The 26310-nt window shown below is 57.7% G+C and overlaps 2 protein-coding genes across 6 annotated transcripts in view; one reads left to right on the top strand and one right to left on the bottom strand.

The window, feature by feature from the left end:
* Positions 1-18152, top strand: part of GRIN1 (glutamate ionotropic receptor NMDA type subunit 1) — a 37293-nt gene extending 19141 nt beyond the window's left edge. For 2 of the 5 annotated variants that reach the window (XM_041406743.1, XM_041406742.1), the window contains 14 exons: positions 367-511; positions 604-687; positions 1843-1978; positions 2840-2967; positions 3149-3313; positions 3554-3672; positions 4408-4520; positions 5015-5163; positions 5875-6032; positions 6408-6569; positions 8246-8355; positions 9350-9495; positions 12082-12192; positions 18084-18152. In XM_041406743.1, the coding sequence (XP_041262677.1) occupies positions 367-511; positions 604-687; positions 1843-1978; positions 2840-2967; positions 3149-3313; positions 3554-3672; positions 4408-4520; positions 5015-5163; positions 5875-6032; positions 6408-6569; positions 8246-8355; positions 9350-9495; positions 12082-12192; positions 18084-18152 (1795 nt within the window). Of the gene's footprint in view, positions 1-366; positions 512-603; positions 688-1842; positions 1979-2839; positions 2968-3148; positions 3314-3553; positions 3673-4407; positions 4521-5014; positions 5164-5874; positions 6033-6407; positions 6570-8245; positions 8356-9349; positions 9496-12081; positions 12193-14961; positions 16135-18083 lie in introns of those variants that run through there. The other 3 variants (XM_041406745.1, XM_041406744.1, XM_041406741.1) reach the window with 2 other exon arrangements.
* Positions 18153-22122: 3970 nt separating this feature from the next.
* LRRC26 (leucine rich repeat containing 26) lies at positions 22123-23858 on the bottom strand. The gene is made up of 2 exons (XM_041406752.1): positions 23315-23858; positions 22123-22382 (listed from the first exon to the last, which is right to left on the bottom strand). Exons 1-2 carry the CDS (start codon positions 23856-23858, stop codon positions 22123-22125), a joined length of 804 nt encoding a protein of 267 aa, XP_041262686.1.
* Positions 23859-26310: the final 2452 nt, after the last annotated feature.

Raw genomic sequence — 26310 nt, 5'->3', positions numbered from 1 at the left:
AGATGCCAGGCACAGTACCAAAGCTGTAGCAATGGGCACACCTCCCAGGGAGCCCCAGAGGAAAGTGTCCTTGGGTGCTGTGGGACAGATCATTCCAAAGGGAAGTGGGACTGATCTGGTGGAGAACAAGGGGCAATGGCAGCAGATTTGGCAGAGCACATTTGGGAAACTGATCCCATCCACCAGGAGGGGATGACCACAGGTCTATGAACAGACCATGGGTAGCTCTGGCTGGACTTGTACAGGGTAGTGAGCTTATGGCAGGTAACTGAGAGGAAGCATTTGCCTTTCTGGTGCCTTGTGAGGCATGTCAACAGCACAGCAGGTGTTCTAGGTTGTCCCAGCTGTGTTTCTCTCTCTCTACAGGGTGTTGATGTCCTCCAAGTATTCAGAGGGTGTCACCGGCCGGGTGGAGTTCAACGAGGACGGGGACAGGAAGTTTGCCAACTACAGCATCATGAACCTGCAGAACCGGAAACTGGTCCAGGTTGGGATTTACAACGGCAGCAATGTACGTGCAGGCCTGGCCGGGGTGGGGAGGGGTTGGCACTGGGGTGTCCACCTTGGCCTCATGTCCATCTGCTCCTCTGGGATCCATCTCAGGTCCTGACCAACGACAGGAAGATCATCTGGCCAGGCGGGGAAACTGAGAAACCTCAAGGCTATCAGATGTCAACCAAGTTGAAGGTAAGAGCAAATGGCATTAAGGGCAGAGTTTCTCTGATCTCTGCATGCCAGGCAGTGACTTCATCTGCCTCTTACCTCTGTGTAGCTGGCAGCAGCATGTGCAAGGCCAGAAGAGGATATGGGAAAGAAATAGAGAAGGTACTGGAGCGTGTTCCAGGGCACAACTTTCAGCTGGAGACAATCTAGATAGGGCAGCAGGCATCCTTGGGTTTGGAAAGAGACAGGTGGGAAGTAGATATGAGAGAAAACAGCACAGAAAGGTGGAAGAACAAGGCGCTCACCATTTCTCATGGGAGCCAGAGGACACCTGTCAGAGGTTTGCAAGAAATACAAGAATGGGCTCCTTTGGCCAAGGCATGGTTCAGCTCTGTTAAACAGTGCAGAGACCAGGGGGAAAGATTCAAAAGGAGATTAAAACCTCTTGTGGAGGATGGGCAGATTGGTGGCTGCAAGGCTGAGCTCAGGAAATCCCTGAGGAGCTGATGGCCAGAAGCTGGAGGTAACACTGGCAGAAGGTCCCTCCAGACTTGCTTTGTTTCTCATGCTCTTCCTCTAAGTGTCACTCAGCAGGCCCTTTAGTGACTGGATCCTACTTTAGTGACTGGACCCTGGCCAGGTTGATCTTACCAGTTTGACCATTCATTTGTTGTACTGCTCATTTGTCCAGCAAATTTGTCCCATTCCCACTGGCAGCGTTGTCCCCACAGAGGTGCTATGGGTGTGTTGTGATTACTGCTTTACTGAAAGTCTATGGCAGGACTGAAACACCTGCATTAATTTGGGGCACTGCCTAGAACCCCTTTCCAGTCCTGGCTGTGTCTCCCATCAGTCTCTTGCTAGGGAAAGAGATTTTGAGGCTCATCTGAAAGTGCCACATGAAGGAGGACACTCCTCACCTTGGGTGCAGGGAAAGAAAATATTCTCGGTGTTCTTGGCAATGCTGTGTTAACAGTTGGATTTCACGATCTTAAAGGTCTTTTCCAGCCTAGAGGATTCTCTGATTTCACATGCCAAAGCCAGGTCCTGCTGCTGGGCCGAGATGGCAGCTGGGGAGGGCACCACGACTTGTGTGGGGAGGGCAGCCCAGCTCCCAGCATGGGAATGTAGCTCTGAAGGAAAACCCAGACCAGAGGGTGTTTGTGCTTCACCTCACAGATTGTGACCATCCACCAAGAGCCCTTTGTGTATGTGAAGCCCACTCAGGCAGATGGGACGTGCAGGGAAGAATTCACCATCAATGGAGATCCTGTCAAAAAGGTCTTCTGCACTGGACCAAATGAGACCATCCCAGGTAACTCAGTCTGGGGGGTGGGGGATTGGCATTCCAAAAAGGGGTTCGAGGGAGGGTGCTCAGTCATACAGGAGGCCCAGAGGATAAGGCACAGAGAGATGACAGCCCAGCTGGCCCCCAGACACGCCCTCCATCAGCTCAGCCTCACAGCAGTGCTGTGCACAAGTTGGGTCCTGGGATCCAGGGGTTTGAGCCCAACAGACTCTTTCCCACTGTCTCTTCTGGATGGGTGCCAGGGCTGCTTTGAGGGATTGCATCCTGAATTTCTGTCTCCTGACACGTTCCAGTTCTCTCTGCCTTGATCTCCAGCAGCAGCAAGGACCCTGAGGCACGTTAACACATGCTGCACTGACACAGCACCAGTTTCAAACTGTCACAGAGACTGGGTCAGGATCAGGAGTGAGCACCTGGTGTGGGGTGGGAGCTGCTCAGCAATACCAGACTTGCCCAAATCCACCTGAAGCGCATCCCCTTGGCTCATCACACCTTCCTGTGCACAACATCCCCCCCAGTTGTGTCCTGGGCTGTGTTTAGCCTGCTGGACTCATGTCAGGATTGCTCCAGCACATGCACTGAGCCCTCTCCTTGGCCTGCAGTGGGTGGGCAGCACCCCCTCTCAGCCCACCTCACTGGGACATGGCAAAGGAACAGGACCCCTTTGTCCCCAGCCTGCCCACTCCCACAGTGCTGGAGGTAGTGTGAGAGGGCAGCCAGACAGATGGCCCTGAAGGAAAACGTGGTTACATCCCACATGGAGCCAGAGCCGTGGGGTGGCTGCTCTCCCTGGGGACAGGCACGGATGCTGTGTGGGGTCCCTGGCTGGGGCTGTCCCCCCTCATGCCCCTTCTGTCCCTCCCCCAGGCCGTCCCACCGTGGCTCTGTGCTGCTACGGCTTCTGCATCGACCTGCTCATCCGCCTGGCAGGCGTGATGAACTTCACCTACGAGGTCCACCTGGTGGCTGATGGTAAATTTGGTACCCAAGAGCGGGTGAGTTTGGGCAGCCTGTGATCTTTCTTTGCCTGTATTGTGTGTTGAAACACCCCCACGCCCTTCTCCTGAGCAGGGTGGGGTGGAAGGGCAATGCACGATTCCTAAAAAGTGCAGGGTCCTGGCTGGTGGGGGATGTGTGTCAGGGCAGGGGTCTGACCCAGCCTTGGCTTCCTGGCAGGTGAACAACAGCAACAAGAAGGAGTGGAACGGGATGATGGGGGAGCTGCTGAGCGGCCAGGCTGACATGATTGTGGCTCCCCTCACCATCAACAACGAGCGGGCTCAGTACATTGAGTTCTCCAAGCCCTTCAAGTACCAGGGCCTCACCATCCTCGTGAAGAAGGTATGGTCTGGGTGGGAGGTTTTGTAGAACATGGGAGGTTCCCGTTCCCCAGACTGCTTAGTGCAGCCCCTGCAAATTCCAGGCTCCAGGCTGCTGGTTTTAATGCAGGCTCTTGTCTGCACCAACCTGACCCTTCCTGAGCAGCAGGAGCTTGGGACAGGGCAGGGCCTGGTGGGTCCCTCCAGGCAGGCAGGGTGCAGTGGGGGGTGCCAGCGCTGTTCCCCTCTCTCCTGTGTGCAGGAAATCCCCCGCAGCACCCTGGACTCGTTCATGCAGCCCTTCCAGAGCACACTCTGGCTGCTGGTGGGGCTGTCTGTGCATGTGGTGGCAGTGATGTTGTACCTCTTAGACCGATTCAGGTGAGTGTACTTTGGGCCACTTGGGATCTGGAGGGGACAGGGAGGTGCTTCTGGTAACTGTCCCCTGGGTTCCTTGCTTGGGCAAGTCTTGCAGCCCTTTGGGGGCTCACACAGGGACTTAACCCATCTGCTCTGCCCCACCAGCCCTGGGCTGAGGCTCCTGGCCCCTCTGGCTGCCTAAGCTAAGGGATATGGATATGTGGGGTACCCAGCATGCGGAGATGTGGGAAAACACCTGTCAGACCAGGTGCTGACAGGGTACCCAGCATGCGGAGATGTGGGAAAACACCTGTCAGACCAGGTGCTGGACAGATACCTGACCAAGGGGACTGTCAGCTTCTGGGCTCTGAGAATTTCCTCTTGGCCTTCCTTGGCCCTGTGGCAGCTCCTCCGAGGGCACCTGTCCCTGCCTCAGCCCTGTGCCCAGAGGCTTTGATGGCTAATCTGCAGGGAGCTCTCTGTGCTGCAGTGGGAGAGGCTTGAGCTGGCCAGGATCAGATGATCTTTCTGGTCTGGAGAGAGTGTGATGGGACCAGTACCAGTGTGAGCCAGGCAGGGCTGCAGGTCAGCACGGGGAATGTGCCAGGCAGTGGGACAGAGCAGGGAAGAGCTGCCTGGGACCAGGCACAGTACAGGAATGGGTGACACAGGCTGCACCAGGACACGTGAGGCACAGTGGGGAGCCCTGGGAATCAGGGTGAAGGAATGAGAAGGGTTCTTCATTTTGTTTTCCAGCCCATTTGGCCGGTTCAAAGTAAACAGTGAGGAGGAGGAGGAAGATGCCCTGACTCTCTCCTCAGCCATGTGGTTCTCCTGGGGGGTCCTGCTGAACTCTGGCATTGGAGAAGGTGAGTCACAGCTCACGGCAGGACTGCTCTGCCCTGCAGCCCAGGCTCTGAGCTGGGCAGGCTGGGGGGAAGCCCCTGCCCTCTTCCACAGCCTTCCCCTCTCACATGGTCCCTGTGGATCCTCATTCCCTGAGCCCTTCGTGGAGCAGGCTGGTAGGAGATTTGGTGGTGCTGAGTGTTGCACGTTTGTGACAGTTGTCAGGGCTTCCTGCCAGCCCCAGCACAGGATGGGAACAGGGCAGGGAAACTTGGGCTGGATGCCCTGCCCAGGGTTACCCGCCCTCTCAGGGTGACACACAGCATGCCCTGTGTGCATGGAAGGAGCTGGAGGTTTTTTTGGTTTGGGCAGTGCAGAGGCTCCTTGCACAGCTGCTGGCAGAGCAGATAGATGGTGCACATCTGCAGCTGCCATTGGGCTCATGTGGATTGACACAACTTTGGCAGCCAAGCCAAGCCCTCATGGTGCTGCTCTGATCTCTCCTCTCTCCCTACAGGTGCTCCCCGGAGTTTCTCTGCCCGTATCCTTGGCATGGTGTGGGCTGGCTTTGCTATGATCATTGTGGCTTCATACACTGCCAACCTGGCAGCCTTCCTGGTGTTAGACCGACCTGAGGAGAGGATCACAGGCATTAACGACCCCCGGGTAACGACCCCTCACTTGCTTTCCCCTTCCCTGGGCCATATAACATGGCTTGTGGCTCCCAGAGCCCTGATTCACCACGGCTGTGACCTGTGATGGGACCCAGACCCAGGGAGCTTTGCCTGGGCTGGTGCTGATGAGTCTGAGCCCTTGCCCTGGGTGGAAATGGACAGACATGGGCAGGGATCAGCAGGAAAACAACCTGTCCAGAAATAGCCTGTCTGCAGTCAAAGTGCCTGCCAGTTCCTGGAGAGCCTCCTCTGACCAACGAGGAAGCAATTCATTATGGATGAGTTATAACTAATGAAATCTTCCCTGCGGTGCAGTCAATACTCTCCACATGCCTCAAATCCATTTCCTGCTCTGGCAAGGGCACAGCCACGGCTCATCAGCCCGGGCATGCAGGAATGTGCCCTGCAGCAGCACAGACCCACAGCATCCCACACCCTGCTGCGTGCCCTGCCCACAGCACTGCCAGACCCATGGCATCCACAGCCTCCTGCACCCTCAGTGCCGCCGTGTCCCTGTCCCATAGCATCCCCTGCCCCAGCACCACGGTCCCAGAGCATTCACTGCCCTGTGGCATCCTCTGAGGAGATCAAGGTCTTCTGTAGGGAACAGGTCCCTGAAGGAGATGGGAGATTGGAAACAGCTTTGGGGTGAGAAAGTTTTGCTGGTGAAAGAAAACATTGGAGCCCCGCCCTTGCCTTTCAGCTGCGCAACCCCTCGGATAAATTCATCTACGCCACAGTGAAGCAGAGCTCTGTGGACATCTACTTCCGACGGCAGGTGGAGCTGAGCACCATGTACAGGCACATGGAGAAGCACAACTACGAGAGCGCTGCCGAAGCCATCCAGGCAGTGAGGGACAAGTGAGTAGGGCCAGCACCTTGCCTGGCCACGCTGGGAAGGGCCTCAGGGAGCTGCAGCCAGGTAGAGCAAGCAGGGCAAAGCTGGAGGGAGCTGCAGCCAAGGCCTGGCTGGTGGGACCTCCCAACTGGGGCTGGGTGGGATCTGCCCAGTGCTGGTGCATCCCAGGTCTCGGTGGAGAGCACAAGGTCTGCGTGGGGGTGGCACAGTGAGAGCCCTGGCCATGGCCGCCATTTCTGGCCTCTTTTCTTCTTTCAGTGCAGGGCTGGGTGGCTTCACTGTTTAAGTTAGGACTGGGAGCACCCTCGCTGCTCCCATGGAGGCTGCAGACAAGCTGGGCTGCCCAACCTGACCCATCTATCCTCCTCTGTGTCCAGCAAGCTCCACGCCTTCATCTGGGACTCGGCGGTGCTGGAGTTTGAGGCCTCCCAGAAGTGCGACCTGGTGACCACGGGGGAGCTCTTCTTCCGCTCCGGCTTCGGGATCGGGATGCGCAAGGACAGCCCCTGGAAGCAGAACGTCTCCCTGGCCATCCTCAAGTCTGTACATGGCTCTTGGCGTGGGGCTTGCCTCAAATGCTGCTCGTGCCAGGCACTGCCAGGCACCCGCCAGACCTCTGCAGGGACAGAGGGACAGGGGCGCTGGGAGCTGCCCTTCCATCCTGACAAAGGGACATTGAGTGACTGGGGTGGGCACCAATAGCCTCAGGTCTGGCTCACAGGGCTGGGGAAGCAGCAGGGAGCTGGAGGGAGGGCAGAGCAGGGCAGGGAGCAGAGTCATGGCCAGCCAGGGGTGTAGGCAAAGCGGGCAGAGAGGAGGGGGGCTGTCCAGCGCAGGTCTGTGTGAGCAGGGTGTGAGTGCTGCCATCGCCCCGCTCCTCCCTCAGGGCTCAGCCTGTCCATCAACATTGCACTGCCCTGAATTGGTCATGCAGGGCTTTTTTCTTTCAACTCTGGCTACTTCTGTTAGACGGGGATATGTCTGAGTCCAAGGCTTTTACACCAGCACTAACCTGCAATGTGGGGTGTCACAGTCAGCCTGGTATCATGGGTGAAAAGGGATTTCCTTGAATTACTTTGGCAATGCCACAATTGTTGCTGACAGAGAAATGTCATGATGGAGAAACAGGCAGCAGGGAAGGAGCAAGTGAAGGGAGGGAGTCCTGGGAGATTCATTTTAGGAGAGACAGGGTCAGGAGCCACCAGGGTCCTGCCCAAGATGCAGAGGTGAAAGGCCTAAGGGAGAATGGTCAGGATGTGGAAGATGGGCAAGACCCAGGGAGCCATGGACCCTGTCTATGGGATGATCTTAACATGGTGATGGGTGGCAGCAGGACAGGTGGGATTTGGGACCACCACTTGAGAAGCCTGAAGGGGCCACAGGAGTCCTCCCCGGCCACCCTCCTGGGAGAGGTTGGGAAAGCCCAGGGCTACAGATGGCCCAGGAAGGTGGGGGTGTACCAGGAACAAGAGGGAGGAAAGTGCAGGGAGCCTCTGGTGGAATGCGTGCTCTGTGCCCACTCCATCCCCACGAGCTGTTCAGGCAGGTACTGTGAGGACACAGCTTGTGTCCTCCCAGGCTGTGACACTGAGCTGTGACACTCAGCTGTGACACCGAGCTGCTGGGGTGTCCCAGCCCTCACTGTGCACTGCAGGGAGCTGCCAGGCAGCAGTGCCCTGACCTAGAGGGTGCTGGGGGTCACCAGAAAGGACTGGGCTCCATCATTGCCTGGGCTCTAAGTGGCCCTGGCAGGCAGAGGAAGCGTGCAGGAGGGAACTGGTAGATGTGGTTCATGTCCACTCCCTGCAGCCTTCTCCAAGAGCTCTTGGAACACTGACAGCTCCATCCTTCCTTGGGAGCACACCTTCCCCATGGCTGACACATGGCTCTTTTGGCAGCAGGCACTGCCCCAGAGCTGCTGCAGGGGCAGTGGCAGTGGGGAGCTGTGGTTGCCTGCTCACAGCACTGCACTGTGCTGAGTGTGCCCATGCAGTGCTGGCAGCCCCTGCAGACAGCCCACACACACTCTGTGCAAAGGCCACATGGGCACAGGTGTGCACACACACAGCCAGGACATCCCTGCTTCCTGTGCTAGGAGGCTGCAGGCAAGCACAGAGCCCGAGGATGGAGGGCACGAAGGCACAAAGAGTGTGTGCCCCAGCTGCCTGTGGCTGGTCCCCAGTGACTACCCTGTCCTGTCTCCTTGTGCTTCCAGGTCCCACGAGAACGGCTTCATGGAGGATTTGGACAAGACTTGGGTGAGGTATCAAGAGTGTGATTCCCGTAGCAATGCCCCAGCAACACTCACCTTTGAAAATATGGCAGGTTTGTTCTGCAAACCTCTTTCTCCCCCTTCGCTGGGTAGCCTGCTTTTGCTCAAGACATCCTCCCCGGGGCTCTCCTCTCAGGCCAAATCTCTGCTGCTTCTGGGTTTGTGCTTTCCTAGTGCTGGGAGGCTGCTGAGGTGGGCTCCATTTCCACCTTGCTCAGAACAGTTACACAAAGCTCCCCCCACCTTCCCTGGGTGCCTTCTTGCCAGTGGGGCTGTAGTGTGAGCAAGGCTGCCCTCCCTCTGCCCTGGCCAAACTGTGGCTGTCACAGTGCCATCAGAGCTGGCATCAGTGCAGAGAGGAGAACAGCACCTCGGCAGAGGCGAGAGAGAACCCTGCTGCAGCAGGGGGCTGGAGGCAAGGGGCAGCCCCCCAGTCCTGAGGAGCCCTGGGCAGGGCCAGAACAAGGATAATTGATATAGAGGGGTTTCATCTTGCAAAGACTGTGAGAAGCCTGAGACAGGCTCTCCCTTTGCACTGAGGTGGTGCTGCTGGTCCTACAGCCAGACAATGCAGTGATGAGGGATGAGGGGTGTGGGATGGGACCCCGTCCTCACCAGCACTGCTGGCCAGTTACAGGCAATGGAGAAAAGGGGTATTTTGCTCCATCCCCTCAGACACTGCTCCAGAAATGTCAGCCCCAAGGGTTGCAGGCATCCAAAGACAGCACAGAACTCTGGCATGGCTGTGCTTCCTGATGAGCTGGGTTCTAGTGCAAATAGACCATGGTCCTGGGGATGGGGTCTGCTCTGGGGCTTGCCGTGCCTGTCCCCAGCATCGCTGCAGCTCAGTGCCCCGTGCCCTGCAGAGCTGGCACTGACACCCCTCAGGTGCCCAGGCTGTGTTCCCCTCCCGGCCCTCCAGGACTGCGGGGAGATGGTGGGGGGACCCCGGGTTGGCAGATGCTCCCATCGCTGAGCATGATGCAGAAGAAATGAGGGGTCGTGTTGCAATTCCACTGCCCCCTGTAACTTTCCTGCTTATTTCAGGTGTGTTTATGCTGGTGGCTGGAGGTATTGTTGCCGGGATATTTTTAATATTCATAGAGATAGCTTACAAAAGGCATAAGGACGCGCGGAGGAAGCAGATGCAGCTGGCGTTTGCGGCCGTTAATGTGTGGAGGAAAAACCTGCAGGTAGGACAAACCGTTTTTAGAGCAAATCTCCACCAGGTGCGTTTTCCATTCCTTCACCAAATCAGTGAATGCAGAGCTGTGGATTAGCATGGGGCCCTCTGTCCCCCATCCCCCGTAGCTCCAGCTGGGTTAACTCGGTGCCTGTTAAACTGTAGGGTAATGTCCTGCCTTTTCCCCGGGAGCTGCCCCTGCCTGATGGTGTTTCTCCCAGAAAAGCTCTAACAGGGCAGAGGCCTGGCCCAAACACCCCCAGTGTTTGGGCCAGGCTCGGGATTGGGACTTTGCCCTGCTGGGGACCACGTGCCAGAGCCACACCTTGCCTGGCTGAGCAGGCAGTGTCACATGGCTCCTTGCAGGTTCTGCCCTGCTGCCCGGCTCCAGCCGCGCTCACCAGCAGATGGGAAGGTCAGCCTGCTGCCATCCCTGCCCAGTGCTCAGGTGGAGGAATGCTCCAGGGATAGTTTCCGTCACCTCCCCTTCCCTGCCTGCTCTGCAGCAGTGTGATAGCCCTTGCCACACCCAGGACCAACTCCAAAAAGAGGTGGTGCGTGCTCTTGTCCTTTGGAGACAAGGACATCTCCCCACACAGGAGCCAGCAGTGCCGGTCCCTGTCAGTGCCAAGCCTCCCTTGGTCTCCTTTTACGGGGCTGTTGCTCTCCCAGGTTTCTCCTGCTCCTGGAACATCTCTGTGCCGCTCAGGCAGGGAAGTCCGGGAGGGTCAGAGGTGCCTGGCAGTGACACTGAGCCATGGGCACATCCGTGGGCCACCAGCCTCACAATTCCCTTCCCCTGCTGCTTTTGGGGCTGAGCCCCACAGTGCCCCTGACCCCAGTGTAGGGCAGCTGGAGGCTCTGTCTGAGTTGCCCGGGCTGATTTTTCCCTTGGGGAAGCACAGCGGCGTTCAAAGAGCAAGAGCTCCTTTAGGTGGCTAAAGGACACTGCTCGGAGCAGAGCCAGCAAGGCAAAGAGAGAGAAGGAGGCTCGGGGACCCCGTGAGGAGCCCGGCGGGGCCCCAGGGAGCAGCGCTGGCTGGGGCTGCGGGGGGGCTGCCCGAGAGCAGCGAGGGGAGAACGAGGCCGGGCTGCTGCATCCTGAGAGCTCGATGGGTTCAGTTCACCGGAAAGAGTCTCGGAAAAGCCATTTCTCAATTTTTTTTCTCCTTTTTTTCCTTTTTTTTTCCTTTGCTTCCAAAAAGCAGCAGCACCGAGGGGGTTAAGGCTGCTGGGACAGAGCACACTAGTCGCACTGCCATTTTTCACTTGCCAACCTTCTAGAAAATACTGCACTGGGTCCTTGGGCAGAGTCTGTGGGACTGTGAGCAAAGCATGCTGCCCTGTGGGGGTAAACAGCCTCATGGTAAAGAGCCGTTTGACATTGTAAGACTTTTCCACAGGAGGAAACGTCAGAGCACTAGTATCTGGTACATTGCTAGAAGGTAGGCAAGTGGAAAGATTTATTTGTTAAAACAAACAAACAAAAATAATGGTTTTTGGGATCACAGTTTTGCCATGGCTATTTCCTGAGATGCCATGGAAGAAAAAGACATTTCATTCCATTCATCTTGCTTTCCTTTCCGTTTGTGCATGTCCGCAAAAGAGAGAACTGAGAAGGAGGAGCAAATGTATCCCCGAGCATGCTCTACGCACCAGCGGGATACATTTTGGTTACCCCCGTGCGGTAGCAGAGCCAGACCTGGTCACTCCGTCCCCCGTCGGAAAGGTCACACTCATTGGCACGAAAGCAATTGGGGAGGACTCGTTGCCAGCGCCCGGCGCCGAGCGCGGCCGGGCCCCCCGGCCCGCGGCCCCCGCACCATGGCGGCTGGTGCTCCCAGCCTGCGCCAACCAGGTCCGACTCGCTAACTCCAACGCCTACATTTTTCAGTTCTGTTTCTCTTTGAGTTCATCCCGACCCGACGACATCATGGCACTAACGCTTTGCTTCCTCCCTTTCTTTTCCTTTGTATTTTTTTTTTTTACTTTTCTTTTTCTTCCAGTTTCCTTTTTGTTTTTTAGCCTGTTTTACTTTGGAAAACAAACCAAACCACCACCAACAACCACGTTCGGCTTTGCACAACTGCATCATTTGAATTTTTGAACACATTTTTTTTTACAGAATATTCATACAATGACTTCTCTTTCAATGCAGTCCTCTCTCTCTCTTGTGGCACTAGGATTCAGCCTCAGAAAAGGCCCTGAGCATTTTTTTTTTTAGTGGTAGGTGCAGCATCTCACGTCTCGGTCCAGCCAGGCTAGCGGTGGAAGCGAGGGGCAGGGCGCCAGGCAGAGCATCCCCAGGAAGCGAGGTCAGCTGTGCCGGCCTGGCTGCAGACACCAGGAGAGCGGGGCTACCTCCCAGAGGGGCTCCCAGCGCTCCAGATGCGAGGCTGGCCCCCTGTAGCTGTAGCAGTGTGGTGGCTGTGCCATAGCCCTGGGTCATGGAGGCCCTTGGAGGACTGGGAGTGGCAGAACACCTCCAGTAGCTTTCTCACCTGAATGAAGGCCATGACACGGGGCAGTATTCAAATAGATTTAGAGTTTCCAACAACACACTAGAGATCTAATTACTTATACATATTCATTTTAGGATAGAAAAAGTGGTAGAGCAGAACCTGACCCTAAAAAGAAAGCCACTTTTAGGTCCATCACCTCCACCCTGGCCTCCAGCTTCAAGAGACGTAGGTCCTCCAAGGATACGGTAAGAGGAAGAAGAACAATTCTGCCCTCTCTCTTTCTCTCTCTTTCTCTCTTCTGCCATCCCATCGACTGCCACACACCCATCCCGAAGCTGCCAGTGTACATGCATAGCTCATGTTCGTCACCAGTCAGTCAGTCAGTCAGTGAGTCAGTCATCCCGTGTACCTGAAAGGATGCTGGGATCCTGGAGGGCAGGCAGGAGGTGGCTTGGAGTCCTGTGATGAGTTGGGAGATGCAACCGAGTTTTTGTTTTGTTTTTTTGTTTTCTTTTTGCCTGGATGATTTCTGATGTTCCTCTCTGTGCTTCGCTCACCTTACCGGTGCTGACCTCTTGAAACTGATGACATTTTTTCTTTTTTTCTTTTTTTTTTTCTGTTCCTAAGTGTTCCTGTACCTGTTTGTCATTGTATGCCTAAAAACAATCACCCCGATTTAATTTGGGCACCGTGTCACCTCACCAAGAGCCATGCGTGTCACACTCTCTACATGTGATTTTTGTTTGTGACAATTAGCATTCGGAATAGTCCTCGCACAGGAGTGACAGCTGTCTCTGGTTATCATCAGCAGTAATGCAGCTCTAGAAAAGAGATGAAAAGGCTCCAAAGAGGAGGTTGTTAAAGACCCAGCCTTGGTTCAAGCTCGTGTTTTCCGCTGCTCTCATATAACCAGAGAAAATTTCCAAATTGCTGCCTCTAAAGCCAGCTGTTTCCAAATGTGCAAATGTGTCTGCTCGTGCTGGAGCTTCAGACACTTCAGCGTCAGGTTGGGCTGTTGGTCTGTCGGACTGAGCCGTGTCCCTCTGCATGTCGCCGTCTGTTGTATGACACTCTGCACTGTGGCTACTCTGTTGTCTCGTGTGGCAGCGCCCGCTGCGTTTTGCTGCCCGACCTCCTGGCACAACGGGCTTGCCAAAATCCCCTCCCCGGGGCGACCGGCGAGTTTGTGCCCGGGGTTGCTCAGAGCAGGTCCCCGCCAGGCTGCCCGAGGCGCAGCGGGGACGGGGGGACGGTGGCAGCGCGCGGAGATGTGGCCCCCGTGGCGGGGTGGCCCGTCCCCAGCCGCAGGCTTGGGCGCCTCGGGGACAGCATGTGGTATCGCAGGGGGTCTCGGGGCCACGGCTCTGTATGAGAGATGGAGGAGGCTGCTTTTGACACCAGCGCAGGCTCCGTACCAAGAAGCTCCTGGAGCACCCCTGGAACGTGGCCCTGGGGACAGCTGAGCCCTCGGCCGGGCTCGACTGCCACCATCTCACACAAAGTGCTCCTCTCACTGTCACCTCGAAGCCTGGAAGTCATGGGGGGAACACCCACACTCTTCCCACTCATCATCTGTACCCCCAGGGAAGATGGGCATCCCTGTCATCTCCTGTGCTGCTTCTGTGCTCCCTGGGTGGCACCTTGTCCCAGTAATGTCCCCATGTCGGGTCCCCTCTTCCACTGCTGCACCCCCGAGCAGCTCTGCAGGGAGGTCACAGGGTGTGTCTTTGTGGCCTGAGCCATGAGCGGGGCAGAGGAGACAGAGATGGGGTGGGTGGTGCAGGGGGTGGTGCAAGAGTGAGGAGGAGGAGGAGGAGGGACAAGTAGAATGCAGATAAAGTAGAGGGGAGAAAAATTGGCAGAAGGATCTGCATGTGCTGAGTAGACTCCCATGTTCTGTTGTGTTTAAACTACTCCACGATTAGGAAACCAAGGAGTCCTGCCCTGGGAGAGCAGCATCATGATGGTGCCCTGGGCATCTGGGGGAACCAGTGCCACCGGTGAGCAGAGGAGAGGGGGAGAACCCAGAAAAAATGGGACAGCTGGAGTGTGGCACCCCCCTGGTAACCCTCACGTTGCTCCTTCTTCAGGGAATCATCCTGGTCCTGATCCTGCTCCATGGCATCCATCCTCCACCAACCAGCCCACAGCCCTCTCTGCCCCCAGTGCCCTGACTGAGCAAGCCCAGTGCCCACCTGCACCACAGGTCCCATGGATGGGCGATGGAGCTGTTCTCTCCCCTTCCTTGGGGTCCAGCACAACACAGGGCTCCCCATGTTTGGGTCCCAGTCATGCTCTTCTTGGTACCTTGCTCCTGGGCAAATTGTGGAGGGAGATGACCCCACCCATCCCAGAAGATGGTCCCCACTTTGGGGCAGCTGCACGGTCAATTATTCCCCACTGCTCTGAAGCCTGTCACAATGCTCTGCCTGCCATGGGGTGCCATGGCCAGGGTCCCAGGACACGTTCCCCAAGGAACTGGTCTAGCTGGGTCAAGAACAGGCCAGTGGGGTGAACATCCAAGCCAACATGGCCAACTTGGAGGCTAGCAGCTATGGCAGGAGGTCCGTGGTGGAGCGAGCTTTGTGGTGATGTTGGGCAGACCTGCTGGTTGCTCTGCAGGGTGAGCAGCCAGCGAGAACGGAGTGCTGCCACCAGCTCATGTCACAGCCTGTGCTTGGTGACCTCCACCTCCATGCAGCAGCCCTGGCTCAGAGACCCCAACGCCCTCCTTCTGGAAGGCCCCATGAGTCCGTAGCATGCTGGGGCACGTTGCCTGGGGTCCTTGTAAAGACGAGAAGGCAGCGAGGTGCTCTCTTTCATGATGCTCAGCAGAGCTGCGGGCCCACACCAGGTCTTAGGTGGGCAAGGCTGGAGAGCCCTTGGGGCTGGAAGGCCAGGCTGACCCCAGCCCCACGTGCTCTCCTGGCTAGCGAGCAAAAGACGCAGACCTGGCAGCCTTGCTTCTTTCCTTTCCGTTGTCGGGAGTGTTAAAAATGGATTCTGCTCTGCAGCCCTGCAGAATGGTCCCTCAGGAGTGCCAGAGAGACAGGCTGGCACCATGGAGCCAAGACAGCCCTGGGAAGCTTCCACCCCACTCTGAACGTCCTAGCGCCCACCATCACCCGAGCTGCACAGCCTCTCCGCGGCACATCATCCCCACCGCCCCAGGAGGAGATGCATGTGTTCCCCATAGGCAGCTCCTGCAACTCGAGTAGCACTGGCAGAGCTGACGTGTCCATCCATCGCAGCCACCCACGATACTGCAACCCCACAGACGCCATGTGAGACGCATAAACCACACAGACACCTCCGAGCCGGCACATTGCGTACAGACACGATCGAGGTGCACAGGTCCCTTAGCCCCCCGCATCGCCAGCCCCGCAGAGCCACACTGCCAGCCCCAGCCCCAGTGACACACGGCCCACGGCACCGCCCCACGCTCAGCCCTGCGGCCCTGGGGACGGTGCCAGAGCTGGGCAACAACCGAGGGGCTTCCTGCAAAAGGTCACCTTTTCAGTGAAGGATCAGCTGTCCCAAAGCCAAACGCTTCTTGGCTGAGAAAGAGCCTAGTTTTTGGCCCAAAAGAACCAAAAGTAGGTCAAAGACAACTTTTTTTTTTTTTTTTTTCCCTAAAGGGAACTTGATATTTTCTACAGCAAGATCGCATTTAGCTGGAATCCTAATTTTTAACGGAAAAAAACCCACAACAACAAACTAAAATTCTTCCAGAAAATCTTCCACCAGCCAGGGACTACCATATGAGCCCAGTTAGGTTGAAGTCATTTTTAAAGACATTAAGTTCTTGTCTATATTTTCTTCCTGGTTGTCATTTAAAGTTTTTGGTGCCTTCACTTCACTTCCATACCTTAACATGTTTGAGTCTCTTCTACGGTTAATATTGATTAATTTCTTGGCTTTATAATGTTTGGTTTGGGGATTATTGCATCATCCCTGTAACATAACTTACCTTAAATTACTGATATGTGCTTCTAGCATTAGTCCTACTTTAACACAGTTTTGATATGACCGTTTTCTTGCTTTTTATTTTCTTTTCCTTTTTTATTTTTATTTTAATTTTTATTATTAAAAATTGCATGCATGAACTTTACACACAAAAAAAAGTAAATGAGAATGTTACCCTGTGATAACTCTGTGATTGGAGGAGATATGCTTTCAAATCAAAAGCCATGCTCTTGTATTTTAATTTTTCTGGCCAGATTGCCCATTTCGCTTGGTTGTTTTAGCATTTCCCACCCCCAGAGCTGTGCAGAGAGGCCAGAAGGCCCCAGCCTGCCCTGCTACACCACCACAGCAGCCACATGCACACGTGCACTGAGGCACACACACTCACACAGGCACACTGGCTTCTTCCACCCCCCTCACATCAGGCAGGATGTTTAACAAAGGACCTTTCTTCTACCCATTCATTTTTGTATCTCCAGTTCCTCCTTCTCCTCCACCAGTGAGTCACAGCCTCTCCCCTTTCCCAGTCACCTCTCCTCGCTGCCGGAGTCAGGCCCCATCCCACAAGCACACACCTCCCGGCAGCTCTGCCATGGAAGCACTGCATTTACCTGGAATCCAAATTTTTCATGAGGAGGCGGTGGCTGCACCCAATTTTGGGAGAGAGGGGTGTTTTTTGGTGGGCTGCTGAATAGCCACGAAAAGCTCCCCCCAGGGCAGCAGAGTGACATCAGGAGGGACCTGGCCGCTCTCTCTGTGCCGATGGGCGATGGCCGAGCTGTTGCCCCTTAGCAAGGCAAGACCACGGCCAGGGATTCCCAGAGGCTCCATTGGAATCTTAGCCAGTGCCCTAAGTGGCAGGGTGATCCCCTGAGAGGTGGCAGGGTGATGCCCTGAGAAGCTCCCTGGGTGTCAGCGTGTCCCAGCACGGCACCAGAGAGACAGAGTGCGCTGGCTCCCGGCCCTGCCCCACTGCTCCCACTGAGGGGTCCCGGGATGCACAAATCCAGGCTGCGCAGGGCAGCCCCAAGGACCCCATGCAAGGCTCGGGGGGTGGCAGGAGGCAGGGTGTGCAGCACACAGGGTAGCCACAGTGCCAGAGCTGCCGGCAGCGCCGCGAAGGCCACGGCCACCATCGACCAAAGCAGGGCAGGTGAAATCATCACCGAGGAGCCCCCCCGGAGCCCCTCAAAACATCAGCCCTCCTGGGCAGGGTGGTGCAAGGGCTGGGAAAATGTCACTGGAGAGGGTCTGTGCTGCAGTACATGAGACCCACAGAGACCCTTTCCTGCCCTGGCACCATATTAGGACCCCAGAGAGCAGCACAGGATGCTCCAGCCCACAGCAGGGCTGGACAGAGCTCCCAGGTCAGTGCTTGGAGTTTGGAGAGTGGAGCTGGGAGAGGGAGTTTGGAAGGAGGAAGGGAGGAAATAACTGCCCCGCTATAAATTCCTGCCTGGGGAGGAAGGACGTTTTTTCTTGCCCATTGATGGGTATTTCTGCTCTTCCCCCTACTTGCTGATGGGACTGAAGCAGGGGAGGGCTCTCCCATGCCAAGCCCCCCCCCCCCCCCCCCCCATCTGCAAGGAGCTCAGAACCCAAAATCCAGACCACATCTCCAACACAGGCCATACTTTCACATTAGCAATCAATGCCACACTTTATCGCAAATCAACCACACCACACATCTCACCTGCATGAAAGGATAGTCATGGCAGGGTCATTCAAGCAAGGAGGTGAAATGCCCTGGCCTCAAAGCACAGCTTGATCTGGCACCAGAGAGGTGCCAAAACCCAGCCAGACCCTCCAAACACAGGTTCAGGCGTGGGCTGGGCTGATGAGTCACAGGCTTTGTTTTGTAGCCCTCCCAGAGCAGAGAGGGCCTGGCTCAGCGGGTGACGTGGCAGCCACGCTCTGCAGAAGCTGCACCACGCTCCTGGCTGTCCCCTCTGCCCAGCTCCAGGGTGCATGGAGAGTGTCTGCAACGACCTCTGCACAAGCGTGGATGGCACTGGGAAGGGGACTCCAGCCAGCAGCAGCAGCTTTCAGGGTGTTGCTTCACCCCCAAGAGATATCCTGTAGGGACACATGGGATAGAAGTGGCAGCAGGGACAAGTGCCAGTACTGCCTAACACTCCTTTCTCTTTGTCTGTCTATTTGTGTGTTGCAGCAGTATCACCCCACTGACATCACCGGCCAGCTCAACCTCTCCGACCCCTCAGTCAGCACTGTGGTGTGACCTTCTCCCCGAGGGCCATCAGTCCTTGCCCAACACAGTAGGAAGGCACAGCTAGGACTGCCTTTCAAGGGACACTGATGGGTTCTTCCGGGTGAGATGGGAGGAAAGCATCCTTCATCCATACACAGTGACTCCATTGTATATCTCCCTCCCTTCCTAGGCCTGCTGCCATGCTCGTGCCCCAGGAAGCACGGCAGGACCAGGACAAGGTTTGGACTTCACTGTACAGAGATAATTGCTTCCAAACAGTGCCACAATAATCAGAATTGCCACTGACTGGCTCCGTGCAAGGGGAAAGGACTGCAGAAGGCACACGGTGCCTGCTCTCCCACGGTAGCAGGGAAGAGCTGGTGCCAAACCACAAACACGTGCCTAACCTCACAGGCTGCAGCCTTCTGAGCACACACAGCCCCTCAGAGGTGTGCTCCACATCTCCCACCACCTGGAGGGCTCCACGGTCCTGAGCGGCTGGAGCAGCCAGCTCCTGGTGCTGCGAGCTTGGCACATGTTCCTGCTGTGCCGAGTGATCCTCACGTCTGCCGCAGGGGCTGGAAGATGTGTGCTCTGCTCCTTGCAGGGCATGGACCCTCTTCCCTTCCCTCCCACGGTCCCGTGGCTGTGACTCCTGTGACTCCGTTCCTGTCCGTGGTCTGGCAGCAGAAGGAGAGCTCCCGCCCTGCAGCCCTCGCCCCCGAGCTAATCGCGGTACTCCGGAGCCCGCGGCGTGCCGCCAGGCAAGACCCCGGCTCCCACCTCTCCTGCACAGAAGACATCCCCAGGACCTGGCCACGGCCAGCATGTAGCACTCACACAGCAGCTCTCCTGGCCAGGAATTCTCCACGGGAAATGGCTCTGGATGGTTGCACTGACCTCTACCCCAGCTCCACACTGCCTCAGCACCAGCAATGCAAGGAGAGATGCTGCTGGCTGGTCACGGCTCGCTGCGCTGCCGCAGCGGCCGCCCAGCCTGTCCGCACGGCCGGGGCACGCGGCCAGCGCTGGCGGCTCCCCTGCCACCCTCACCTGCAGCCCAAGCTTGCCAGCAGCTCCCGCGGCAGCCCTGAAGCCCCAGCTCACGGCGCTCCATCTGCCGGAACCCGGAGGCGCGGAAAGCAGACCGCAGTTCGGGAGAAGGAACCGGACGGGCCGGGCTGACGCCGTCCCTGCCCGCACCGCCCTCCCCCGGGCCCGCACGGCTCCCCCGAGCCCCCTCCCCGCGGGCAGCGGCACCGGGGCTGAGCAGCTCCGCGGCGCACGGCAGCGTCTCCTGCCAGCGCGGAACAGCCGCTGCAGGTGGTGCCCGGCCCCGGCGGCACGGACTGCCTTCCCCCGCGGGCAGCAGGATTTCACATGGCAGCTGAGGTCTGTGAGCGTCGTCCCACCGACTGCTGTGGCTCCATCATGTTCATCTAGCTCCAGCTGAGAAATCGGACCCATTCTACTTTATACGTCAATGTTACATTAATACCAAGTTTTTGCAAGAGCTCAGTAAAGTCTAGACTGGATCATGAAGTGGTTTATTCCAGAGCTGTGCGCCTCTTTCTGTCTCTGACTTCTGGCAAATCTGGCAGGGAGCCCTGGGGTGAATCAGAGCCTCACCCAGCCCTGTGGCAGGGTCTGCAAACAGTGGAGGGACAGGAAGGGATGTAGAAAGCAGAAGGGAGAAAGTCCAGGGGCTATAGAGGAGACTGAGAGGGAAAGGGCATCCCCGTCCTGGGATACTCAGGTGACAGAGAGCCAGGGTGGTGCACAGGCCCTGCAGAGAGGGGATGAGGACAGCATGGAGCTGCACAAACACCAGCACCATGGCAGCTGGCCCTGTCCCACCTCCATCCTGGGGAAAACTGTCCCCTGCCACTGCTGGCCTCCCTCTCCTGGGAGCCAGCGTGGGGCCTGGCCAGTGGAGCCAGCCTTTGGGAACAGGGGATGGACTGCAGGGATGAGGGCATTGGGGTAGTCCCCACACATCAGCCCATCCATAGGGCGGTCCATCAAGGGATCTTCGAAATTGGAAGGACCCCCAAGGCTGAACTGAAGGAACATCACCTATGCACAACATCCTCCCCTTGTGCTGAGATCTGCAGCCCAGCCTCCATGGGGGCTGAGCCTCAGCATGGTCTGAGGGAAGGAGCAGGGTTCAGGTGGCCGTGCACGATGACAAACAAGGTCCTACCTCCAAATGGGAAGCCCAGGCCTTCTTGGGAATAACTGAACCCTCTCTAGAGAGGGTCTGGGAGAGCTGGGATTGCTTCTGGGACAGACAAGATGATGATCCTGGCAGAGGTTCTGCAGCCCTCCCAGGCACAGGGCTGGCAGCACTGGAGCAGATGCTGCTTCCAGCAGCTCCCTGCCAAGCCCCTGCCCCACAGCAGAGGAGGAGTAGGGATCTGGCCATGTGGCAGCACATGGGGCTGGCTTCTCTTAAAAATGAAAACAGGAGCAAGCCACCCCTGAGGTGACAGCTGGTTTGTGTATGTGTGAATCACTGAACCCTTGCCAAGAGCCTGCTGAAGGATGCACTCACTCCTGCCACAGCCCTGGCAGGTCACAGCTCTTGCATGGGAAGGAGACGAAGTGAACAAGGCTGGTGGTCACAGCACCTCATTGTGGCTCTGATCATCTTGCAGTGGGTAAGAGGCCAGGCCAAAAAGGGCTCTTGTTTCTCCTTGAAAGGTGTTTTTGTCACCCCGGCTTGTGGCTTTCTCCTGGAGCTCAGATCTAGATCCTTCCAGGCCATCTCCCAGCACGCCTGCTAAACATTTCCAGCAGCATTTCCACAGGAAAAAGAAGGAGGGAACAGGGCAGGGAGGTGCAGGGGCAGCCCCAGCCCCAGTTTGTGGGTGATGGGAGGTGAGGCAGCAGCCAGGGCTGCTGTAAAGGGCTTGTTTGTCCCCACTCCCAACATTGAGCTAACCCCCTACCTTGGTTGGGGATGAGCTGTAGCCTAGAGAAAAGCTACTGAGGAAGAAACCACTGTAGCCTCAGCCATCCTTTGGCAGCTGCTCTGCCAAACCACATCAGTGGCAGCTCAAGGCTCTTCCTGGCCCTCACCCTCAACTTCAGCCTCACCCTAGACCTTGGTTGTTGGCTGAGCCATCTCAGCACCAGCATTCCTGACTCAATGGAAAAAAACTATCAAAAGGAGCTTTTTGCAACCAGCCCTGTCCTTGGGCAGCACACTGACAGGCCTGGGATGGTCTGACAGCCCCACGGAGGCTCTGGAATGCTCCAAACCACCCAGAGAACTTCTGGTGCGCCAAAAGGCGCCCAGAGAGCTCTGAGGTACCCTAAAAGGAAAGCAATGCCTGCCAGGACACAGAAGACAAACATGGCATTTAGGTGCAGGAAACACCAACTCAAGGAGTTCTGAGGGCACAGAAAAAAAGCACTGAGGCTGCTGAGGTCGCTGAAGGCAGTCAGAGAGTGCAGGGGGCACCAAAAGGCCCAAGGAGAAAACTGAAAGGTGCACAGAGGCTCCTGGGCTGCACCAAAAGGCAAATGGTGACTCCTGGGAGGGCCTGAAAGGCACCAAGAGGAATGTGGTGTGTCCTGGGATGCACACAGGGACTCCCAGGCTGCACCTAAAGGCACAGTGAGGCACATGGGGCATCCTAAACACACACTGAGGGACTGGGCACCACAGGGGGCAGGACAAGGGGAGAAGGATCACTTGGATGCCCCCAGGAAGGGGATGTACAGATCTGAGGGTGGCCTTGGGGAGCCTCCCAAAACACTGAGAGCATTTTTGGTCAGCCTGTGCCCTGCAGGGAGCTGAGTTGGAGGCTTCTCTGCCCTGGCAGAGGCAGCTTGGTACCACATTGGGGGACCCTGAGAGAACCCAGAACGATTCCAGGAACAGAACTTCCTCTCGCTGCTCCACAGGGACAAGTTTGCAACAGGTGGGTGCAGGCAGCTGGAGAGGGGCAAGGATGGAGCCCAGCCTGGCCAGGGCAGAGCCTGGCTGAGCCCCTCAGTGCACCCTGCAGACGTGGGGTCTCCTCCAGCAGTGGGACTCCCGGCGCAGGCTGTGGTAGAACACCACCAGGGAGCCCAGGAAGGTGCAGAAGAAGATGCTGGCGATGAACGAGAAGGGTCCGATGATGAAGAATGCGATGTAGTGCTGGGGGGAGAGTGAGGTCTCCTGGCACTGCCTGAAGGACTCGTCCCCAAAGGCCATGATTGGATACTTGTTCAGATGCTCTGGGACTCTGCAGAGGAGCAAACTCTTCTCTGGAAGAGAGAAGCAGAGCTGGAGGGCACACTGGGCAGCTGGGAAAGGCAGGGGACAAGGACAGGGGGATGGCATGGGACAGATGGCACCAGGGCAGGAGGACAGGGGCCAGCATCACCAACATCACCCATGTCAGGGCACGAAGAAGGGGAACAGTGAGGTTCAGGAGTCACCTGTGTGGGATGTGATGGGTTGGGATGGGATGGGATGGGATGGGATGGGATGGGAGGTGGGCACAGTGCTGGAGGGGCATAAGAAGATGGGTTTGGGGGAGGAGGGCAGGTGGGGCAGGCAAAGGGGAGGGACTGGCTCCCAGAAGACAGATATGGGGAGCAGTGAGCACTCAGCCTGGAGATGCCACAGAAGGTCCCAGCCAGAACAAGAGGAGTCACACATCCGAGCTGGAAGCAAGCAGAAGGGGGCAGCAGTGGTAGGAAAGACTTTGCTGGCAGAGCTGTCTTTCACTGGGGCTCATGGGGGAACAAATGCAGGATCAGAAGCAGGTGGATGAAGGCTTTGGGGAAGGGGCTGAAAGCACTTCATCCTGGATGGGCCAGCGGTGACATGCACCCTGACACACAGGCTCCACGTGCCCCCCCAGGTGCCATGTGGCAGGACTGGTGGCACTGCTGCGGCCAGCACTGGGCGCCTGTCAGTGGGGTGCTGCACAGCCCTCCTTTCCAGGCAATCCCTGCTGCTGACCAGAACCAAAATGTGGGCACCGAGACCCGGGGGCGTATCCACCCAAGCATACACAGGAGCTGGCATGACCTAAGGACAGCTTCTGGGGAACCTCACCCCAAGGGCGCTGACCACCCAAGCCCTCAGCCAGCTGGCAGCCAGGGTGCTGGCTCTGCCTCAGCCCTGGCTGGGTGACCAACCAGCGTGGAGTGGGCGAGGGGCTTGGGGACACAGCCCTCTGGGCACTCACCTCGCACTTTTTCCCTGTTGTGGCTGAGCCAGCGCCAGAGGGGCAGGATGCTGCAGCTGCACACCCAGGGGTTGTCCTGCAGCAGAAGCGCCTGGAGCCGGGGCAAAGCGCCCGGCACCCCGGGTGCCAGCTCCCCCAGCCTGTTGCTGCCCAGGTTGAGCGTGGCCAGGCTGGTGAGGGGCAGGAAGGTCTCGGGGGTGAGCACGCTGAGATGGTTGTGGCTGAGGTCCAGCTCCTGCAGCGCCCCGAGCCCCAGCAGCGCCTGGCTGTGGATCAGCTCCAGGCGGTTGTGGGCCAGGCTGAGCAGCCGCAGCCCCGGCAGCGGAGGGAAGCAGCGAGGTCCCAGCACGGTGATGAAGTTGTAGCCGAGCCACAGGGTGCTGGTGTTGGTCGAGAGGCTCCAGGGCACCTCGCGGAGGCCCCGCTCGCTGCAGTCCACCTCTCCCGGGGAGCAGCGGCAGGCGGCCGGGCAGGCTGGCGAGGGCGGCGGGCGCAGGAGCAGCAGCAGGGCCAGCACGGGGCCGGGGACCCTCCAGCAGCCCATGGCTGCCCCCCGAGGCACAGAGGCACAGGTTCCCTAGAGCCTCACGCCTTGCCCAGCCCCTCGGCCCTGCCCGGTGCCCTCGGCTGAGCCCGGCGGTGCTGGCTGGAGGTGCCGGGCAGTGCTCGGCTCCCTGCAGCCGCTCGCATTCATTCCCCTGCTCACCCGGCTGCAAACCTGGACGGGGCTCTGCTCCCGGACCCGGTTTTCCTCGGGGTGGAGCTGCACTTTTTTCAGCAAATATTTTTGCAATGATGCTTGCCCTGCAAGGTGTGGAACCGTGCCCATGTCCCTCCCTCCACCAGGCACCGCTCCAGCCAGGTAAGCAGCCAGCTCTGCGTGGCCTGGGATTAACTGCTTGTGTGTGCTGCTGGCTGGAGAGCTGGAAATCAGCAAATCCAGATCCATCTCTAAGCCTCCGTCCTCCCCAGGGGCATCCCCCACGGGCATGCTGCCTTAACAGCCAGGTACAGAGGGGTGTATGGGCCCAGGACGCCCATAACTGACTGAGTTACCAGGAAAAAAACATAAGTGGGAGAAAATCATATCATTTTCAGGTCTTAGCCCATCTTATGTGCTGTCCTACCGTGCCCAGGGGCCCTCAGTGGGCAGCTGTGCTGGGAACCATGGCCCACCCGCTGAGCCCAGCCCTTGCCCAAGCCCTGTCTGCCCTGCAGGAGACCACCAGCCATGCCAGAATGAGGAGGGCTGGGATTGCATCCCATGGGCCACCTTCCTCCTTCCCAGAAGGGGAACATGTCCATGTGCACACGGAGGGTGACGCAGGAGCCCCCGATGAGAAGCATGGCAAAGGTGACCTTGCTGGGCTGCAGCCACCCAAAACTGGTTTGCCCTTCCCCTGGCATGGCAGTGCCAGTTCCATAGGGCTCAAAGTCTGCCTCCACCCTGTTTACACCCACTCCACTCCAAAGCCACCCAAAGCCTGGCTGCTGAAGGCTGGGCCGGTGTCACCTCCCAGTGCCACTGCCCCTGGCAGAGTTCAGTGGGGACTGGGTCCCCAAGGGACATGGCTGGCAGCACTTCATCCCACTTACAGCCAGAGGGGGCCCAGAGTAGGGACACTGTCCCCACTCACACCCATCAGGACCCCAGTGGCCATGGTCCCAGAGGAATCCCTGTCCCTCTGCCCCACGGTCAAGGGGCTGGATGGGCAGCAAGGCAGGGCACAGTTGCACCCCAGGCCAAGGCCAGGATGTTCCCAGATCTGGGACAGAAGCAGCAGGCAGAGGGTTTATTAATAGCATCCCGAGGAGCTTTGGTTTGTTTATCTATCCTGCAGCAAACTCGCTTTGCTGCATTAATCCCCATCTGGAAATAATTCAGAGGAATCCTCCAGCCCAGCCCAGCCCCAGGGCAAGGGCACAAACCCACTGCCATGTGAAGCTGCAGCCACAGCTCACCCCATCCACAGCCACAGGCTATATGGAGACCTGGATTTTGAGGGAGTCCTGTTCCAAAATGCTCTTCCAGGACCTTCATTACCCACTCCATCCATCTGGGATCAGGTGAGAAGTGCAACATTCATGCCAAAAATAACTCAAACCACTATTAAAAGCAAGGTCATTTTCAGCTTGGAGCCCAGGAGGCTGAAAAGCCCAAAAACTCAGCTCCTCTGGAAGCCCCTTGCTGTCACGCTGATGGCATGTGGCAGGAGAGCTGTCCCTGCCAGGGACATGGCCAGACATCATCCCATGCTCCTGCCTGGCCCCACTCCTGTTCTCCATCCACCAGCTGTACCCCACTGCCATGGCAGGGGAACACAGGGGGTCCTGTACCCCAGCAGTGCCACCACTGCCCTTTTCCTCCTGCTGCCAGTGCTGGGGTCCCTGGCACTGCCCCTTCCCTGGGCATGGGGACCCACAACCCACGCAGGAGGAGCCCCAGGTCCCTGTCCCCAGCCAGGGCAGCGCCCACCAGTGCCCTGCTCCCCTCCACGATGCCCCTCCTGAGGTTCTGGGCTGCATGTGGAACGGGGCAGGACAGGCTGCTCCGAGCAGCTGCTCTGCCAGGACAGCTCGGGGGCCTGTGCCAGGGGAGGAGCCCCCAGGGCACAGCGCTCAGCACTGGCCCTGCTCTGCCCGAGGTGCCAAAGCAAGGCTTGCAGCCAGCGTGCCAAAAGTGTTCCCAGAGCGATGGAAGGGATGATCCCCTCCTTCAGGGACTGGCTGGGAGCAGGGGGATATCCAAGAGCAAGAGCCAAGCTCCCAGAGTGGTTCTGGTGCTGGGGGGAGGCAAGGAAGCAGGGCACATGGGGTGTGGGACAGAGAGACATGGGTTTGGTCACCCAGCACTGCAGGACTCAAAGGTGCTGGGCTGGGCACAGAGCTGCTGGCACCTCTGCAGGGAGGGATGGGCCCTTCCTACACTCTTCCCAGCACCCACTGTTGAGTTTGTGGGGAGAAATGGGAGATAGAAGGGAAGATGCATTAGCACT

This window comes from Onychostruthus taczanowskii, unplaced genomic scaffold (genome assembly GCF_017590055.1).
Source record: "Onychostruthus taczanowskii isolate IOZ18803 unplaced genomic scaffold, ASM1759005v1 scaffold25, whole genome shotgun sequence".
In the NCBI taxonomy this organism is placed as follows: domain Eukaryota; kingdom Metazoa; phylum Chordata; class Aves; order Passeriformes; family Passeridae; genus Onychostruthus; species Onychostruthus taczanowskii.
Note: the sequence above shows the minus strand (reverse complement) of the source record. Positions and strands in the feature narration are given on the sequence as shown.